Raw genomic sequence first — 21,075 nt, forward strand, 5'->3', positions numbered from 1 at the left:
ATGCCGTATTTGTAAAAGACTTCTATTGTATTTTATTTTTAAAAGCTGCCACATGTATTTTTTCTTCTGATATGCTTGGGAAGCCAAATAGGAGAAAAGGGAGCTCAAACAGAGAACTTAGCGTTTTCAATGGAAAGGATGATTTAAAAACAAAATTAAACAGATAACTGAAAAAATCCACAGTAACTGGACTTTCTCAGTTCTATTTACTGATTTCCTGTAAGTTACATGAGGGAGATCAAGTAAAGTAAGACAGAAATTAAACCACAAAGAAGAAAGATACTTTTGGCCTTGATGTATGTCATAGATTCACGTTCACAAAAAAATAGAAGTATAAACTACTGCAATATAATGCTCAAATGCCATAATCTAATCTAGCAATCCTCCATTCCTACCAAACGAATACGGGAACATGGACTCTGGTCAAGGATTTGGCTAGGCGTTTTAATTCGTACCATTTCACCTGCTCAGAAAAACACACGGGCAAGGAATTCATGCCTGAATATCATCATTCTGAAGCTTATCTACGCCCTAAAGATTTTGTTATTTAGCAAATTGTCTGGTGATAAACAAGATTTTTTTCCAAGAACTAAGGCATTCCAAGTGTTTCACTAGCTTCATAGCCCTGTTCTTATCATTTCAGTTTTCACCTGAAATATGAAATCACCTCTACTACAAAAAATTTGAATACAACATCTCAGATGTTGTCTCTGGGAGCCAAAAACACTGAGATGCTTTCCTTATCAGATGCAACAGCACACAGAATAACAATATACACCTTGGAAGACTTCAATCCTCTTTCAACTAAAGATGTTGAAAAAACCTATAAAGTTAACAACTTTGTGGCACTGAGATTTAAGGAAGTTCCAATTTCACAGGAAAAATTAGTTCTTTTCATTCTCTTTTTACTACAAAGATCTAACGAAAATGAAAATGCCATATTTTGGTTCCCTCATGCTGCTTCTGCTTGAAAAAAAATATTCTCCTTTCATTCACAAAGTTTGCTTGGAGCTTGATGAAGAAGTCTTTAAATGTCAAATGCCTGGAAAGTATTAATATGGCACACAAGCCAATGATTTGCATTAAAATTTCTGATAAATGCCATGTGTTTTTTTTTGTATCATTGTATCAGCTACGCTGGTCTGTGCTTGAAATCTAAGGCAGTGCATATGTTGTGTCACTGAACAACTTACAGTTCATGCAAATTATACTCTAAAACAAAAACCTCAATTGAAGGAGCAAAATTACAGCAAAGAAATTGTATCCATCAGAATCTGAGAAGGCTGGAAACACCAGTTAATAGCAGAGCAATTATTTTTTCATAATAAAAAGTTCATGTATTCAACATGGAGAAAACTTGGTGGCAGACCTCTACATTGAGCATGGATAAAAGGGGAAGTAGTTCTAGAAGCACTATAATTTTTCAGAGTGCTTTCTAGAGGTTTAACTAGAAAGCTACATACAGAAAAAATGAGGAAACAGTGTGTGAGCAGACCAGATTGCTAGATCTTACTGTAGTCTCTGTGTTTGAAATAAAAATCAGCATATCAATTTACTGATGTTCTCGGTAAATGACAGTGCTTCCAAGAACTTTGCAGAAATAAAGAAATGACAAAATATGACAAAACCAAACCAACTAACCAACCAACAAAAAACAAACAAACAAAAAAAACCCACACTGCTGTCAAGGTCTTCTGGAAAAAGATATACGTGTGGACATATGGCTGTATCCTGATGAGTACTTAGGAACTGCAGCTGCAGCCACTGTGATCTGACTGACAGAAAAAGTACTTGTTTCTGTATCTGTATGAATGTATACATACATCTGAGTATGTCTGATTTTTAGGAAAATGCTGAAATGAAAGTAAAAGCAGGGCTCCCTTGTGAAGAGGGTGAGGAGGGTGTTCCTATGCAATTCAGACACTGGGGACCAGGTTCTGCCTTCAGGACTCAGCCTGTCACATGTGCACGTCTATCAACAGGAGCTGGCCCCTCAGTTTATGCACACATAAGACTTTTGCTCCCTGAATCAGGCCATACACACACAGAAAAAAAAAAAAAAAAAAAAAAAAAAAAAAAAAAAAAAACACTAAAATGCTTTTTTTAACTCATGAAATACTTGCAGTATGCCATGGCACAGTATTTCATATTACATTACTTAAAACACAAAGCATCATACAGTGCATGAACCCATTTTGCTATCAGGGTCACTGATCACAGCCAAGCAAATATTAAAAGTGGCAGCAAACTTGGAGCAAGTATCACACTATCACTTTCAACATAGGAGGCACAGATAAAGAAGAAGCAGTACTTCAGGAGGTATCACAGTCCATGTACAAACACACAGCACACATACAGTATGACCCGCTCACTAGAATCAAAACAAACCTTGAATGGTGTGGGAGCAAAAGGGTTAGTTGGGGAACAACGGAAGGTAACCCTAATGGGATTCGATATCTCCTACAGCAACAGAAAACAGCAATCCATATGTTACAGTACCTTTGGCAATACGCAGCATTATTAATGACAACTCGATTTCATTTTATTAACTGCAGTAGATTTATTAAGTCCATTTAAAAATGGACAAAATTACGTGGGGGGTTAAGGACCCTGATGCAGCAAGGTTTCTTACTGTACATGAACTTTATTTCACTACTAAGGAAGCTAACAGACATGGCAAAGACCATTATCTCAATGTAGAAACTGCAAAATCTTTTTTTTTTTTTTCTCTAAAAATATGTGCAATTTTTTCGCAAATACTTTTGAAAATATAGAAAATACAAGCCATTGCTTATGTTATGTTACTACTCCCTTTCTTTTTAACTGTAACACAGAGAGATTTCAAAAACATACATGCAATTATATACCAAATATTGTAAAAGTTCAGTGTACATTTGAGATATCTGACAGACTACAACATGGAAAAGAGAGAGGTTACAATCACTCCCAAGATGTATAGCCGGATAGAACTTCTATTAAATCAGAAATGCATGCACAAAAGAATTAAGCCTTTTATTTAATATTGTTAGAGGTTAATTCTGTCCCCAGTATAAGTAACATGCAGTAAGCACTAATCACAAAAAAATAGAATCTAACTTTTTTTTCAGATTTCCAAAGATGCAAGTATTCTGTTCATGGTGCATTAAAAGAATTTTCAAGAAGCACATTTTCAGCATCATAAAGCAAAAGCAGTCAATGTTTGTTGTTTTTTCACGGAGGGGGCAAAAAAAGTGGTATCAAAACTGTAACGTTCAAAGCACATAAAAAGAAAACAAAGTAAATAGAAGTAAAACACCTCAAACTGATGAGAGATTTATACCCAGGTGGATAATTTAATAGATCCCACATGGACTGATTTTGTAATTGGTAATCCACTTCTTTGGCAGCTCTCATTAATTCAGCTTCAGCGTTTAGGATTAACAGAGCTGACATTTCGTAACTTCTTTAAAACTTTTTTTCTACTTGCACGCATGTGTGTCTTTGCCTTCTTAATTCACTACACCGAACTCCAATCCTTGTTAGCACAGTATTTCACCCAAATTTCTTACAGTAGAACTTAAAAACAGAGACACTAATAGCAAAGAAGCACACATATAATGTTTGGTGAGTTAAAACCAGACAATGAGTCATCATCCAACCTTGTTAGTGTTGAACTGAGAAGAATCAGCAAATGGGTTAGTGCTGCTGAAGACAGCTGGCCTACAGAAAAGATTGTTCTGCGGGAAAGGCAGGGAAGGGTTCTAAAAGGAAAACATAACAGAAACTGAGCAAAATTTTTTTAAATGAATGCTCTGTGACTCATGAAACAAAATGTATTTATTTACTAGTTTGTGCTAGCCAAGCACAAGATCTCCATTTCATATATTTTGGTGCAGTCAGGTAAAGATAGTATTTGCTCTGTACTTTTAGGGTGTACACCCAAGTATATCAGCTACATTTAGCAGAAAGTAGATGAAAAGCATGGATCCTCCTATCTGTTCTAGCCCACAAAATGCTTAAGTGCATTATTCAGCATTATGATCAACATAAAATTTACTTACTGTGATATATGTACAATTTTGCACAAGTATCTCAGTGTATGGTACACTCCTACCCATTAGCTAACTAAAATAGAATTGTGCATTTCTAGATCAGAATGAATCCAATTCTTAGTCATAATGCAGTACAAATTTAGGTTTAGTTTTATTTGGAAAACCACAGATGAGTTCTCATCATCTGATTTATGTCTTGTGGTAACATGTTCAGTGTCCTTTGCAAAATAGAAGGTTGAATAATTTTAGATATCTCTAAACAGAGTTAATAATATAGCTCACTTTGCATCTGTGTGCAAAAATGTGTGATTTCTTGAATTTAATAAAATGAAATTCTTTGGTCTTCTCGTTAAACAATGTGAGGTAGTTCCTCTCATTATTTAATGCAAAAAGTTTTCATATTTAGATGAAATCAAAGGGTGTATTTTGGTCATTTATATTCCTTACGTAGTTTTTGTATTGTACTCTGTTTTCAGATCAGAAACTTTTTAATGAAGAGGGAACAACTCTGACATTACAAAGTATGTTGGAAACATTGTCAAATATATACTTAAAAATAATTTCTATATTACTTGTATCCGTGTAGCTATGGCCTAAATGTCTGATGTCTGTATGCTTCATGCTACTGGAAAATAAGAAGCATCCTAAATGGAAAGGAATGTGAAAGGCTTGCAGCATCAACTAGTACATTTACATCATGGTAATTTAGTCCAGATATATGTTGCAGTTTAAAAACTTTCTTAAACTGCTTTTTTCTTTTAAACATGCCTGGAAATGTAAAATGCATTCCTACAGATTTATTCTCAAATATTTTGCAAAGCAAAATGCAATGCAATTTAGTAAGACAACACATTTTGGTTCTACAGTGTCTTCAGAACTGAGGAGATAGAGTTCTGTATGAACAAGATTTCTTCATTGACAAGCCACTCATTATCAACAGGCAGTTTCCCTTCAGTACAAGATTTTCCGTTTACACATGTAATTCACATTTGATGTCACCTTTTGTAAAGAGAAGGTTGGGAAATGTAATTTACCATTGTAATGATCCTATTACACTAACAGTACATTAAGCCACTGCATAAAGTTATAAACTGTATTTTGATTAACTTTATGCAGCTAAAATAAGCATCACAAACATTTTATATACAAGCAGTGAAGTCCTAGTAAAAAAGGATACACAGGATCAGCCACAGTAATTCAAAATCTTGCCTTTTACCTTCTGTATTGATAGCATAACACCTAAAATATAACTGCCAGTTCAAATTATAATCCATGCAACTGCATCACATTATTTTGGTCTGCTTACCAGGACAGAATATGGGGCACTTATTTTTGTCTGAACAGGTATGTTTTAAACAATGTGCATAAAGCATGTCTTCTTCTACAGTCTACAGCAAGCAAAACAAGTGCTAAAATAAAAGGTACTTTTCTTTTCACTTCTTTTTGCAAAATAAAACAAAAAGTAACAGAATAATTTTGCTTTTTTTATTATTATTGTATAACTTGTGTTCAGCAATTTATTAATGTGTCCAGGATGTGGAGGTATTGGGAAGCAACCTAGCATCTTGTAAAGCATAATGCTGTAACATAGATTGTCTGGGGCCATAACACGGTGACGGAGTAATTCTTACATGTACTCAGAGGTACACAAAATAGAGCAAGTATGAAACACAGATTTGATAGGTAACTGTTTACTAGGAAAATTATTAAACTAGTTTCTCACAACTTCTCTGCATTATTTGGGCTATTCTGGAATACACTTAGGAACACTTTAACTGCTACAGCAGCCCAAATGAAGTAAGAAAAAAAAAGGGGAAAGAAACGGACTCATTAGCCACATCACTTGAAAATGACTGCCATGCAGAACCATATTAAGTACAGCTATTGTGTGCAGGCAGTTAACTATTTGGGTGACTGCACATGAATAAAGACAGGAAATTCCCTTATAAGATCTTACTATGAAGTACAGATGCAAGTGTCAAAGATGAAGACAATAAATATAATGCCATTTACAAAGATCACAATGAAAAGCTTGTGTACAGCAAGAGCATATGCAATGTTTCTGCTCACAAATAAACAGAAGTTTGTTAATAAACATCCAAAAATAATGCACAAACTTAATAATAGGAAAGAAAGAGAACAAAGAACTGCAATTAAAAAAGAAGCATTCTCTAAATATGAAAAGTTGTGATAAAGTAATGGTGTAACATCCATCCCAAACAGTGTTCTGAACATTCAGCAGAGGCAATATTGTTCACATCACAGCAAATGAAGAAGCATTACTTTAGTAACTTGAGTATCAATAACCAACATTCAACAGGGCTTTTTCATGCAACTTTACCTTTGATGACTGATGATAAAATGGGTTAGTAGTTTTCTGCCCACAGGGAGCAGAAGCTGATGAAGGGCTATAAAGAGACTCTGGCTAGGGAACAAGAGTTATGAGACAACTAGTAAATAAACATGCAGTGTACACAGACTACAATGAGGAAATTTAGTTTCTAGTGAATGCAAGCAACTATATTAAAGCTCATTAGCTTTTGTCTGCAATGTCCATGCAGCTTAGTGACAGAAAACTTCCGCGTACTTCTAGGTCCTTTCATTAATGTCCAATGAACATTTTAACAGGTGTTGTATTTCTGCATGCGCTCCTCAGACATGCTGTCAATCTCTAAGAGTTGATTTTAATTAGACTCCTACTCTGCCCCCCAACAAATTATCATTCTTGAGTCTTTTCAAAATAGTTTGAGAACGGCGTGCTGGAGGGTAAATCCAAATCCAAATCGATTTCATTCTAAACGGAAATAATACTTAAATCAAATCTTTGTTCCTGAAATAGCTGAGATGGAACTTTCAGGCTTAAATATCCCATTCCCAAACACCACCACGTTGAACATTCCATTCATCTATTACTACACAATATGTCTCTTTTCATATTTTTTATGCTTACCCTTGGTCTGCTTATAATGCTCTGTACCATAAAGACTACAGGATTGCCTGCCTTCCGTATGGCTTCCACAGCTTGTTCATGGCTGGCATCTCTGAGATCAATTCCATCCACCTGTAATTGGAAGGCCTCATCTTAACATTACAAGATGCTACAAGAATCATGAATCAGCTTTGGGTTTTGGACAGGAAACCTCATATAAAACCTAAGCCCAAACCTGTTGGTGGAAAAGCTTCCAGTGACTTGGCCTTGTTTATGTCCCTCACACACAGGTTTGAGACTTCAAAGAACACTGAAAGGACATGAAATAAATGTCCATGATTTTAAATACAGAGTTTTCAACATTCCTGGTTCAGGTGCCATATTTTTTCCCCACAGGCAATGTAATACAAGAGACATGATAATATGAACAAGTTGCAGCATTTGCTAAATACTGTTGCCTATAAAACCTATCTCAGACTAACCTACCTCCCCAAGATCTTAAGTTTACAAACTGAAACTGGTTAAGCACTAGAAGGTCTTTCATTATGAGTTACGATGTCTGTACTTTTTTTTTTCTTTCTTTTTTTTTTATTATTATTAAAAACACCAATAATGTAAAGCCAGATTCAGCTATTAGATGCATTCCCCAGAAGATAAATTTTCAGGTCAGAATCCATGAGCTTTCTCTCTTCTAAAAGAAAACATTTACAAAGGATGGCTAAGGACAATTTTTTGCTTGGTTGCTCCTTATCATGCTTTCATATATATCAGTGTCTTGTTATCCAGGTAAAAACCATGTTATGGTGAAATTAGCAACAGTAAAGCATTCTCACAATGACCACAATAAAAGCTAGAAGCTAACACAGAAAGGTTATTTGTTAGTGGCAATTCTTGCACACAGTTATAAAATGAGGATTACCCCTACCTCTTTAACTGTCTAACATAATCTTAAACTTAACTATCAAATACTGTAAAATACAGAGAAAGAAAAAGCAGTTGTGAGAGGGTTCTAAACCTATAAGAGACTGAACAATAACACTGCTTCTCTGCAACCTTCCATGTCTGAAATACTGTATGCACTGATAGAAAGAAAAGCCAAGAAAAGCCTAAATATGCCACAACTTGAGAAACTGAAACCATCCAGTTAGTTAGTCATATTAACAAGACTTTAGTTACATAATTTTGATCACCCACTTTATCTTCTGCAAGCACCATTCTCAGAGACAATCACTGCATTCTTACAAAACCAAGCATTCAGCAATAATGAATAATTATTAACTTTGTAGCCATCAAGCAAAATTTCACCTCCCCATTTGTCGTCCATTGGAAAAATCTATTTTGTCCAAGTGCTGCCTGCATTAATGTATTATTTCAAGGTCCTATATTTAGATCTTGCAGCAGCCACTTATCTCCAGATTTAGTATCACTAGGTAAAGAATGTGCAGTCTGACCCAGGGATAGTATTAACATCTCCATCACTCTGCTCATTACATTCTTACTGATTGACAATCAGATAAAAACATTCAGCAGGATGAAAAGAAGTACAGTTCCTGTGACATGGCATGACAACAGAAACAGGGTCATGTCTTATTTATTGATAACCATCACAGGAAAGACATCCCTTTCAGTACATCCATCCACCCTTAAACATCTTTGAACTAGAATGCAGAAATTGCTGCATAAGCACAGGATTGGATAAACAGGAGATGATGAATCTAGATCATTTCTTCCCTGCAGCACCACCGGTTACACTGTCTTCAGGTATGAATGCAATGCTCTCAACTTCCTTGCAACACCTCTGTATCAAATCCACCTTTCTATATGTCATAAGGAAAAAAAATAGTGTCTTCCTTAATTCCTGAAGTGCACAAGAATGATGTGGCCTGAGTACAAATTAAAAGGGAAATAAGCGTAGCATTTATTTGCATGATATCCTGTTCTCTGGCCATTTCTGTTGCCATCCAGTATGCAAAGGTAAAACTTTTTAGCTTCAACAAACTTAAGCTTTTTCCTACACATGCTGGTTTTATGAGAGGCAGGTAGAACTACTGTTTTTGTAGATCCCTTCTCCCACATCTATGCTTCAGGTTGTAAAATCAACTTAAAACTGCACAAACTACTGTTTGTAACACAGTAGTACACTATGGCTCATGTGGTGACAGCTGTAGCAATTGCAGAGCTGTCTGCCCAAGACCAAACATCCATCTCAGCAACTCCTGAAATGCTAGATCCAAAAGGCACTCAGCTGGTACCTCCACAATCCGATCTCCCGTTTTCAGCGTTCCATTTTTGCCAGCTGGGCTGTCCTCCAGGATGTGTTTGATAAAGATCCCTCTCATCACTTCCCCATTACTCAGGCGGCTTCCCATCCCTCGTCCTCCAACAATGCTGATCCCCAGTGACTTGCTAGGCTCTCTCCAAAGTTCAACCCTGTTGTGACAAAACAAGGAGCAAAATAAGTGATCTATTGTGATTGTGAGAGTGCCAACCACTGAAGACTCCTGGATTTACAAGGTGGTTTAAGAACATTCAGTAATAATTTCTCCTTGCCTAGATTTTTGTCTTTCAGTGAGTGAATCTATTAGATTGCTCAGAAAGTCTGTAATTGTGCCTGCTGTTGTTCACTTTATTTTGGCTTCTAATTAAAACTTTGTATCCTTCTCTTCATCTTTTCTTATTGGCTCCCAGACAGTAAGCCTGTCTGGGCTTACCAAAAATACATACATAAATAGATAAATAAATAAATAAATTACCAAAGCAATCAAGAAAAGTGTTAGATTGCAGGGATTTAGCCCACCAGCAGTAAAATTCAACAGTGAATTACTCTTGCAATGCACAATATATGCAACAGGTTTCAATTTTTTTGAATTTCAGATTAGATTTAGATTTTATAGTGTACAAGATCTGCACTTACTTTCTGGGCTGGTTCCAGTTACTGAAAGTTGCGTTTTGAAGTTCACTTTCTTCTCCCTCCCCCTCTTCACGTTCTGGAAGCTCTGGGATTTCCCTGCTGATGAACATGAGCATGCAATTCATTTAAAAACAATCCCATATAATCACTGTATTTCTCTGCAAAATTTCACATACAGGATCAGCATTGTATTTGTACACAGAATTCCTATCAGTACAGACATCTGCCTTATGAGAAAACTGTTAGAACACATACTGCATTCAGGGATTCCCCATCCATTTGTCTCTGATTTTAAGTTGCCAACAACCGACAGCTACAGAACAAAAACCTGTATTTCAGAACTACAACCAAATGTAATTGCTTATTGTTTCCAAAATGGAAGAAATAACAACATCAGAATTCAAGAACAGTTACTGTTGTTGGACTTTAAGTTAAAGAAGACAAAAATCGTTAGACGCTGAATATTTTGGCCTGTAAGTAATGAATTTTTGAAGGCAAGGAAAAAGATGGCAAAATTCATTCCTTGCAGTATACATTCAGGATAGACTACCAATACTAAATTCTCATGGTTGAAGCACAGAATATTTGTGGCAATACATAAATCAAATAGCATGGTATTTAAGAGGAATTTTGGATGAGACAGCGTGCAATCTCCTCAGTGGAGAGAACAAACACCTATAAAATAGCCTAGTAAAAATGTCAGAAAAAAATTATTAGCCAAAGCAAAAACTGTATTTTAAACAGACTTTTTTTTTTTTTCTTAATGGAGGCTAGCCTGAGGAAAAGTAACCATTTATCAGCTCTTCTAAAAAAAAAAAAAATTGCCATCCTGAACTATGCAAAGTGTATGCAAAAAGCTAAATCTAAGAGTCCTATGGGATAAAAACTCTTTTGACTCACCTGACTGTATGTGAAGGAAAAAGTTCAATGGGCACAGTTTCCTCTGTCTGTTGTTCCAAACTGGCTCTGTACTCTTCTAAGTTTTCTGCTGGCACATATGTAATACTGCAATAAAATGGAACATGATTAAAGTAGTATGAGCACTGATGGACATACCCTTCATGGGTGTGAGGAATGGATATGAGGATGTCACTCAAGACTACTTCATAACAGGCACTGCCTTCGGAATACGGAGTTATATACAACCTTTGTGACTTTACAGCAAATAAGCATTTATGGTCAAATTAGACAGCTGAACAGCACTTGATTTTTTGAGAGTTGGCCTCAATATTTTAAGTAAATGGTGCTTTAAGAGTGACTAGAGTGTAATAGAGACAATCCTGCTTCAGTCAAAACAGATTCCCCGTGCAAAGACAAACACTGGAAGATCAGTGAAATGTGAAGCACCATTACCATCCTAAAAGCTGGCTGAATATGCTTCTGGAAGTTGGTTTGCAGGTTTTGTGCTTTCTATAGTGGTTTCGTATCTGTTTTAGGTTTCCATGCTTTTGGTTAAAAATACTGCATGGCTTTGGACTCACAAACGTGTTATAGCAAACCAATTAAGCTGCAGGGAGCAATCCTCTGCTCAACTCCTTCCTCCCCATCACCATGCACTTCCAGCCAGCTTGGGACAGACAGACAGTTGTGATTCACCAGCCAAATGACATGCTCCTGAAGCCCTGGTGTAACTCAATCATGTGTGAATGCCAGAAACAGAAATGGCACAACAGACTGGGGAGAGAGGAACAAAGAAAAGGAAAAACATTAAGGCATGACAAGTATTTCTTAAAAAACTTCCTTCTACTTCCAGAAACGACACTATGAACTAAAAACACAAATAAAAGACACAGCCCTACTTTAGGCTTTGTTGAGTCAAAAACCTTTGACTGTCCCACATGTAGCTTAGCTATCAAAATGTGGTAACAATTAAGACTGTCAGAAAAAGAACGCAAAAAACATGTGTCCTACCATCCATCACCTAGATGCTGAACAGGAGAAACTCTCCGGTTCTTTTAAAAGAAATTTCTAAATCATCTATACTATCACCTGTTCATTTTTCTTTTCCTTGAGATCTGTTTTTCTGCCTTCAAATTTTTTTTTCAAATACTCAAGTGTTACATGCTTGACACAAAGTGTTCTCATTCTGAAATGCTGAGGAGTATACACTAGAGAACAAACACACAGCATAAGGTCAATGACCTATTATCTGTGTTTGCTTAGATCATTCCAGCACCAAGAAGTGCGCAAGACATGCAGCAGTTATTCTGTGAAGCCTAGCAGTGAAATGGAGAATGGCAAGAGGGAAAAAAAAAAGAGTAATGATGCTTTTAGACATTCTTCAGTTTTTGCAAATAATCCCAACTACTTCTCAGCCATCTCCAATTCTAAATGTGGTAAGTTACAGCGAAGTGCTAGTATTATGGTCACAAAATTCTCACAGAGGCAAATGCTACTGGGGAACCACCACCCAGTAACCCCATAAAACTGCCACTATAAAATGGTAATGGTAGTCTTTACCTCATCCTGCTTTGCAAAGCCAGCATTACCAATCAGCTAAGGGGGAGGCAAAACAGATGTGCTACAGGTTTCTGGGATATCATGTAGATTTTAATGATATGAATGAGTAACTGACATTGTGCTAGGACATTCAAAAGGTGCAGCTCAAATGATGCCTTCCATGCTACTTACAACCATCTCCTGAAAACTGTGTTATGAAGGTAAGCTTCCATTTCTGTGCTCAGCATAGGAACCAAGAAGGAAAGAGGTTCACTCCACCATTTTAAGATTGTGCGTCTAAAACTGAAATACTGTCACCTAACTGATGCAGAGGAATTTAGATAGTATCACTGGCAGCTCCTTTATCTCTTTGGAAAAATTACATTATTCCTATTCTAGTGCTTAACTATGGTTCTAACTGCTTAATTTTAAGAACTCAAAGGAATATTAAATATGTATTTTTTCTCTTTGTTCTTATCTACAACTAAAGACCAGTAATTCTTCAGACATTTCACAAATATAAGCAAGAACATCTACTTGCATTTTGAAAAAAAAAAAATGTGAAGGAAAGAAAACCAAATTGCATGGATCAAATGTATGAAAAGGTATATTCTGTGTTGGAGTTCATCTTTTTTCTTGCTTGCTAATTTCTGAAGTTCAGTGAGCTGCAAAGCTTTCCTTAACTGCTCCTATAAGCTAAGCTATGTTATTGATGTTACTGTCCGTGAGAATCCTTCTCCCCTTTCCATGATATTGCTTTTAGCAATCCCAAGCACAAATACAGCCCGGGGAGAGAATTGATTGAGAGTAGCCCTAAAGAGATGGATGTGTTGGTTGATGAGAAACTTGACATAAGCCAGCAATGAGTGCTTGTAGTCCAGAAAACCAACTGTATCCTGGGCTGCATCAAAACCAGCGTGGCCAGCAGGGCGAGAGAGGTGATTCTCCCTTTCTGCTCTGCTCTCGTGAGACTCAAGGATCACAAGGCTGGAGCACTTCTCTTCTGAGGACAAGCTGAGGCAATTGGGGTTGTTCAGCCTGGAAAAGAGAAGGCTCTGGAGAGACCTTATAGCAGCCTTCTTGTACTTAAAGGGGGCCTACAGGAAAGCTGGGGAGGGATTCTTTGTCAGGGAGTGTAATAATAGTACAAGGAAGAATGTCTTTAAACTAAAAAGGGGTATATTTAGATTAGATATTATGAAGAACTTCTTCACTCAGAGGATGGTGAGGTGCTGGAACAGGTTGCCCAGAGAAGCTGTGGATGCCCCATCCCTGGAGGTGTTTAAGGCCAGACTGGATGAGGCTTTGAGCAACCAGGTGTAACAGAAGGGGCCCCTGCCCATGGGAGAGGTGTTGGAATTAGATCATCTTTAAGGCCTCTTCCAATCCAAAACATTCTAGGATTCTATGATTATTATGAAATGAGAAGGAACATGCATAACCCAGCTCTGCTTAAAATTAGAGTTTTATGGAGCATGTTTGTTAGAATTTCATCTTTGCTAAGTCTCTCTCTTTCCTGGTCCTTTCTTCTGTGAGACATGGCAAGGTCAGATTGCACTAACTGCCTTAGATTTCACATCTGCCAAGAATCTGTTCTCAGTTTAGTAGTTCCTGGGCTGAAAGCCCACAGTGAATCAAATCCATCATTTGCTGGATTGCTATTGCAGCTCGGTTTTTGGAGGTCACAGCAAGGTCTGAAGATATCCGTCACCATCCTGAATGCCTCATCATGTGCCAGGAACCAGACTGAGGTGACAAGAGTGCCAGAACATGAAAGGTCCTGGGAGACTCTGGTCAACTATGTTGACCCTTGTGCTTTAAGGTAGAAATAAAAATTCATCAAGGCATCTGAATGGCTCATCCCCAGAAAGGACTAACATCTGCCTTAGTAAGTCACTGGGAAGGTAGTAAGAGAAACAATTGCTAAGAAATATGGATGAAGACACAGAAGACAGGAAACAGGTGAATTGTCTACTATACGCAGGGCTTAATCATTCCCTCTTTTTCATAGCTGCACAGCTTGAAGGAGAAAATACTCTAGTTTCCTTTTTTGGGAGCTACCACCCCCTCACCAAGATATGTGCTAGCAAAGAAAGCAGCGACAATGGAAACACCATGGTGTACATACGAAAACATCTGTAAACACAAGAATGCATGCAGTACATAGGAACATTTATCACATGCTTGACTGAACAGCCACACAAAACCTTGAAACACCAACAAACCAAGTAACAACGTATGGAGAATGTTCAGCAGAAATAACTGTCATTAATAATTAAGTTCTAATTTGAACCTTTTTATACATGAAGGAACTAAAATATAAATGCCGCAGAAAATTTGACATTGATTAATCCAGATATCAGTACATTGTACTCAGGACAACTCTAACAGTGAAGCCCCGTAAAAGCACACACTCCCCCCACACACACATGCGCTGAACACATCTGGGGTGGCTGTCATTAGCAGTAATTTTTTTGAATGAAAACATTTGTATTCTGGTTTTAGGAAATATGCTATAATCAAGTTTTAAACCATTATACACATATATATTAATATATATATACACACATATAATATATACACATAAATATATAAAAAACACCAAAAACACAAGTATACACACACATTTTTTATATATACATCCATACATGCACATGCACACACAAAGACAGAGAGAGTATGTACCTATATCTGGATATATCCCTGACATTATTACAGATGTAACAAAAGCATGGCATGAAATGATTTTACAGACAAGTTGCAACACAGAGCCATAATGAGTTTCTGAATTGCCAATACTCACACATAAAAGAGGGCCTGATCATCAGCAGGTGCTGGAGAAGATCTAGAATGTGAAGCATACGATGCAGCATCTTTTTACAACGGTGTTAACAAATGTCACTGTCTCATGCTGAATGTGAGAGGCATACTTATGGAGTTAAAAGTGTGAAAGTGTGAGCTGCCTTTTTTTTTTTTTTTTTTTTTTTTTTTTACTTTCTCATTTCTCTTTTTTTCCATCTCTACCTCACCTATACTTCCCCCAGAAAGCATAGGATCTTTATTACTGTCTACAGCAGTGATTATTAACAAGCATGCAAAATAGAATTGCAATCTGTCTTCTCTTCCTTGATCAGGAAATCATCCCCACGCTTTAGGTTAAGGCAGGTGAATTCTGATTCAAATTGGTGATTATCTGACAGATATTAGAAGCAGCTGTCTCTGAGCAGAAAACCTTGTCTATTATTACAGAAATGTAAGAGCTCCTGCAATGGTGGAGTATATGAAACAGAATGCATTGTGGTAAGGCCACACATCTGGTTTTCCACAAGCAAAGGGAAAAAGAAAAAGAATACATGAAATGGAACTCAGATTGTTGGCTCCCAAACTATAAAAAATTGAATTTCCTTGAATAAAATAAAAAAGCCTTTACACAGCAAGTAAGAATGGCTTCCTGTGTTTTTAGTAAACAATGTTTGCCACTGAAAGACAGGTTTGAAATTAAAATATTCCTGCTTAATCATTTTTTGGGGTCGACCTGGTACCCCCAAAAAGTTCAGCTTAATAGTTAAGGTGTCGGCTTAATAGTTAAGGTGTCAGGCAGCCCTGTACGGATAAAGGGAATAATACAACCACATTTGAGTGGTTGTACACCCTTGTTTCCCTAGCACGACACCAAAAAGATGAAATGCTTGGTTATTAGAAAGGTTGTCCCTTAGATCATGAATCACATTAACTGTGAAACAGCGTTTATATAGCTCTGGACCCCTCTTAGAAAACAGGAATAACTGTCATGAGATAGTGCTCTGTACCTCCAAATTCCTGATTTGGGACACATTTACCCACACATTTGCATCACAGTATTTTTTCGGAATCTTGTACTTCTCCTAAAAGTGCAAATTACTGAAATGTTTATTTATGGTGATAAAGTAGATTTGTATCAAAACTATGTAGGCCAAAAATATTCTTATTCTTGCAAGATTCCTTTAGAAGCTAATAAAAGATTTGGAATTTTATTTGTCTGACAAACAAACAAAAGATGGTTTCACTCTAAACTCTTATCATATCTTTACCATGAATGCACCAAAGAACATTAAACATAAAATGAAATCTAAAACTCTTAGGTCAGAATGTGAATACCTCAGCTTCTTACAGAAGGAGGTGATGAACTTATCTTTTGGACATCTGAATGTTCACATCTCATGAGATTTTGATATTTCCAATGTATCTGGAAAAAGACTAAGACTATAAAGCAAAACTTATATTCACATAGCACAAATAAAGAGCTATAAAAGAATAATCACAAAAAATGAACACATCTGTGTTGGATCACTTAATTATGGCACTAATAAAAAGACTGCAGAAAAAATCGTGCTGTGGCATATGCGTATCTAAGCAGATGTTCAAACATATTCGTGTGTACACACCAACTGATTTCAGTCATGGAAGTTGGAATTACAATACAGTTTGAAATCTTACAAGAATAATCAATATCAAGTTTTATCAACACTGACTTGCTCATATTCACAACAGCATCATTGTCTATAAATGTAACCAGTCGTATGAGCAGAACCCACCATTCAAACAAGCTTGTATGAAGTCCTGATCTTACAAACATGACAGCTATGTAGGTTGTATTAAACCTACAACCCACAGTGAAGATACCTTGCCCACCGGTTCTCAGAATGTCAGGTCTCTTCAAAGGTAGCGTATGACTGAGGAAGAAGCAAATGCCCTGCAGTCTGTTTTTTACAGATAGAAACTACACTGTTACACTGGGACTGAACTGATCATTTTCAAGGATACGTTCTTAAAAAAAAAAAAAAAAAAAAAAGTTTTTATTAACAACATCTCTGGTAATTCCATTAGCAGACCGGACCCAGTCCATACTAACATGGGTATCAGAAAAACAGCTATTAGGTCCTTTTTTTTTTTTTTTTTTTCTTTTTTTTCTTTTTTTTTTTCTTTTTTAATGCCGTAAACTGAGCACTGACAGGTCTGGAGCACTGGCCACAAGCTCAGGAACACCTCATTTCTAGATGGTGGATATATGGAAAAAGTTAACTCTACAACCATGACAGTTAGAAAGAACTGTACTTTGATGGAAAGTTAAATTTCTGTAAACTGAACTTGAGAAGAAGAAACTTTCTCATTGAACAAGTGGATTTTTCAAGACTCACATTAAATAGGTTTAAAGTAGTACTCCAAAGTATAGACATCTATGTACGTGAGCAAAAACTCCTCGATACGTATTAATGAAAACCTGGAAGTGTCTTAACAGAACAGCCCATTTCTGCTGTTTATTATAGAGGTACTGACATTTTTTAAATATTACTTTTCTGCATTAACATCAGGTATCATACTTTCTGTCTGGCAGTCAAAGAAAAAAATCTGTAAGAAAGGTCTCCATCAGATGAAATCACTTGTGCAACTACCAGACAGTTAACCTTTCAGAAGCACGAATACCTTGAGGAAATCCTTACTTTGTTTAGCAGAATTATACTGTAAATGCAGAGCTCTAACAAATCCTATACTTTCAATATGGACAGATAGGGCAGTAATGACAATGGAAACTAATCACAGCAGTAACTTTTCTAAGAACATCCAGAGCCTCCCACACAAGTGATTTTATCTTTCAGACTTACAAAGCTGTAATTCAATAGTGAATTATTCATCTGAAAGGGTAATTTAAAGATAAATCCACACTGTGAAAACAAACAAAATTCTGAATTAAAAAATCTGCGTTAGTCTCATCAGATTTTGATTATTAGCCTTTTCCTACCACAACTTATGTTCGAGGTGTACCTACTTGATATCTGGTCCAATAAGCGAATGCCTTCTTAACATAGCTCGGGCCTGTGCATTGGTTAAGTTAGTGGTTGACTCTTCATTAATGGACAGGATGCAATCTCCCACACCAATCCGTCCATCACGACTTATCGAGCCTCCATGGATGACACTACGGACTATCATTCCTGAGCCATCTTTATTGGAACTTACTGTCATCCCTACAGTGAAAAAGGCATGAAACATGTAAGAGTTAATATAGTCTCTGAGCCCCAGTTCTGAACGACAAGACAAAGAAATATAACAAGAAGCTGGGAAGGCAGAATACAGCCACTCGACCTGCCAACGTCAGCAAGCCTGAATATTGCCCTTATTCTCCTCGAGTTTCTTTCTTCTAACAGGAGAAAGGAGTTACAAATCACAATCACAGTATCTTGACTTTATCTTATGTTATTTCATGTATCAAGCTCAATATAAGAAAACAAAGAGCAGTGGAAATTCTAAGCAGAAAATAAGCCAACAATCAAATAAGATCTCAACCAAAAAGGTAACAGAATGGCTTCAAAAAACCTGAATTTGTAATTCTGAGTAGTTCAGTGAGTTCATCTGCCACATGTCAGTTTTGTTTATGATGGTTCTTTTTAGGAAAATAATTAAAATGATTAAAGGATTAACTAGAAGTACAAGGGTAATATAAAATAATCTTCTGTACAAAATTACGGCATCCCATTGATTGAGCCCAGAAGAGAATCCTGACTTCTGCAAGAGCATGTGCACCACTGACAAATATAGTCCATTATTTGATTTACACAACAATCCTACCAGTGGTAAAGCAGGACAATACTTCTCAAGGCTTATATGCACCATTTAACTCCTTCTTTTCATGAATGGGAAATGAGACAGAAATGGTCTTCCCCCTGCTCATCCACGGGGTATCCACTGGCACTTAGTTGCGCTGCTGGGTTTCACGTCTTAGTGATTGTTTTTATATGCATGGATTCTCAGTGTAATTTTCAGGGCAGTCAGTGCTCATGATAACAACACTGTTGACACTTCTAAGAAAAAATGTTCTTCACAAAGGCAAATGAAAGGTACCTGCAGGCCCAACAGAGTTTTCCCTTCAACATCTTTGCTGTGCCAAACTTGTTTTCACTCCTTTTTGTGCACTGACCAACAAGAATGTTTTCCCTAACAAGTGGAAGCAACTGAAGCAAGACTGCCTTATACAGGAATATTTACTAGAGAAAGAAGCAGTGAACACCCCACTTGTGTTCTCCTGGTTTTGCATGTAAACTTCAAGATAGTAAGCAATGGGAGTGAAGTTCTGTCTTCATCATCTCTTACATTCTTGTCCAGACTGAGCAGAAGAAGATGATCTTTAAGGTGAAAGCTACCCAGAGCAAAGCCTTCAAGGATACTGATTATAAGAAAATTCTAACCATTTATATATAAACATGACTACAGAAGACAAAGACTGAACATATTACTCTATGAACTAAAGACTGGGGGAGACAGGCTGAACAACAGAAACTGGCTGAACAGAGTTTAAAAAGCAGCTGTAACCCACAGGCTACCCAGATTCAGCCAAACACATAAACATCTGCCTATGTATCTATATCAGAGAAAAAAAATACTTAAAGAACAACAGTAACAGAGACACTAAACTTGTGATTTATCAAACTCCTTACAGAAATCCTTACAAAAATCTCTTAGAAATCTCTTAGTGATCTTAGTTCCTCACATTTACTTGCAGTTGAAATCAACACAGTTGCCTAAGGTGTAAGAAGACGACCCTGACTAACTAGGAAATGTCCAATACACGGACAAAAAGCTTGACATGGGCCAGCAGTGCACACCTGCAACCCGCAAGGGCAACTGCATCCTGGGATTTACCAAAAGAAGTGTGGCCAGCAAGGCGAGGAACATGATTGTCCCCCCTGTTCTGCTCTCATGAGACACCTGGAGTACTGCACCCAGGTCTGGGGCCCCCAGCAAAAGAGGGATGTGGACCTGTTAGAGCAAGTCCAGAGGAGGCCACAAAGATGATCAGATGGCTAGAGCACCACTGCTGTGAAGACAGGCAGAGGGAGTTGGGGTTGTTCAGACTGGAGAAGAGAAGGCTCTGGAGAGATGTAATTGTGGTCTTTCAGTGCTAAAAAGGGGTTTATAAAACAAGATGGAGAGAAACTTTTTGCTTCAGCAGATAATGATCAGACAAAGCGAAATGGTTTTAAACCAAAAAAGGAAGATTTAGATTAGAGGTTAGGAGGAAATTCTTGACACAGAGGCTGGTGAGAAACTGGGATAGGTTGCCAAGAGAAGTCATGGATGCCCCATCACTGGAAGTGTTCAAGTCCAAGCTGGATGGGAACCTGGGCAACCTGATCTAGTGATCTAGTGGGTGGCATCCCTGCTCATGTCAGGGCAGTTGGAACTAGGTGATCTTTAAGATCCCTTCCAACCCAGGTCTTCCTATGATTTTATGAATAAGCTTCTTAGACATAGGAATATAAGCACAGGACTTCACTTGTAGCGCTACATTCAGCTCTGTGGCCCCCAGCACAAGAAGGATATGGAAGTATTAGAACAAGTTCAGAAGAGAGCCAAAAGGATGATCAGAGGGCTCAGGGAGCACCTCTCCTTTGAGGACAGGCTAAGGGAGTTGCGGTTACTCAGCATGGAGAAGAAAAGGTTCCAGCGAGATCTTAAAGCAGCCTTCCAGTCAGGGAAAGTATCGAAAGAACAAGGAGGAATGGTTTAAAAATAAAAAAGGGTATTTTAGATACTATGAAGAAATTCGTTAATCAGAGGGTGGTGAAGAACAGGCTGCCCAGAGAAGCTGTGGATGCCCCATCCCTGGAGGTGTTCAAGGCCAGGTTGGATGGGGCTCTGAGTAAGCTGGTCTAGGGGGAGGTGTCCACGCCCATGGGAGGGTGTTGGAATTAGATGATCTGTAAGGTCCCTTCCAATTCAAACCATTC

At 37.4% G+C, this 21,075-nt stretch overlaps 1 protein-coding gene across 25 annotated transcripts in view; it reads right to left on the bottom strand.

Moving 5' to 3' along the window:
• MPDZ (multiple PDZ domain crumbs cell polarity complex component) overlaps window positions 1-21,075 on the bottom strand; it is a 104,553-nt gene that overhangs the window by 23,084 nt on the left and 60,394 nt on the right. For 9 of the 25 annotated variants that reach the window (XR_005261605.2, XM_038170301.2, XM_038170300.2 and 6 more), the window contains 9 exons: window positions 18,117-18,315; window positions 15,114-15,155; window positions 10,772-10,876; window positions 9,875-9,970; window positions 9,213-9,390; window positions 6,982-7,092; window positions 6,373-6,456; window positions 3,639-3,740; window positions 2,389-2,460 (listed from right to left, as the gene is read on the bottom strand). Coding sequence is in view for 24 of the 25 variants with exons in the window: in XM_038170301.2 (XP_038026229.1) it covers window positions 2,389-2,460; window positions 3,639-3,740; window positions 6,373-6,456; window positions 6,982-7,092; window positions 9,213-9,390; window positions 9,875-9,970; window positions 10,772-10,876; window positions 15,114-15,155; window positions 18,117-18,315 (989 nt within the window). In the remaining variant the exon portion in view is untranslated. The remainder of the gene's footprint in view (window positions 1-2,388; window positions 2,461-3,638; window positions 3,741-6,372; window positions 6,457-6,981; window positions 7,093-9,212; window positions 9,391-9,874; window positions 9,971-10,771; window positions 10,877-15,113; window positions 15,156-18,116; window positions 18,316-21,075) is intronic. The other 16 variants (XM_072030772.1, XM_038170304.2, XM_072030769.1 and 13 more) reach the window with 13 other exon arrangements.

Source organism: Anas platyrhynchos, chromosome Z, assembly GCF_047663525.1.
Source record: "Anas platyrhynchos isolate ZD024472 breed Pekin duck chromosome Z, IASCAAS_PekinDuck_T2T, whole genome shotgun sequence".
Lineage (NCBI taxonomy): Eukaryota > Metazoa > Chordata > Aves > Anseriformes > Anatidae > Anas > Anas platyrhynchos.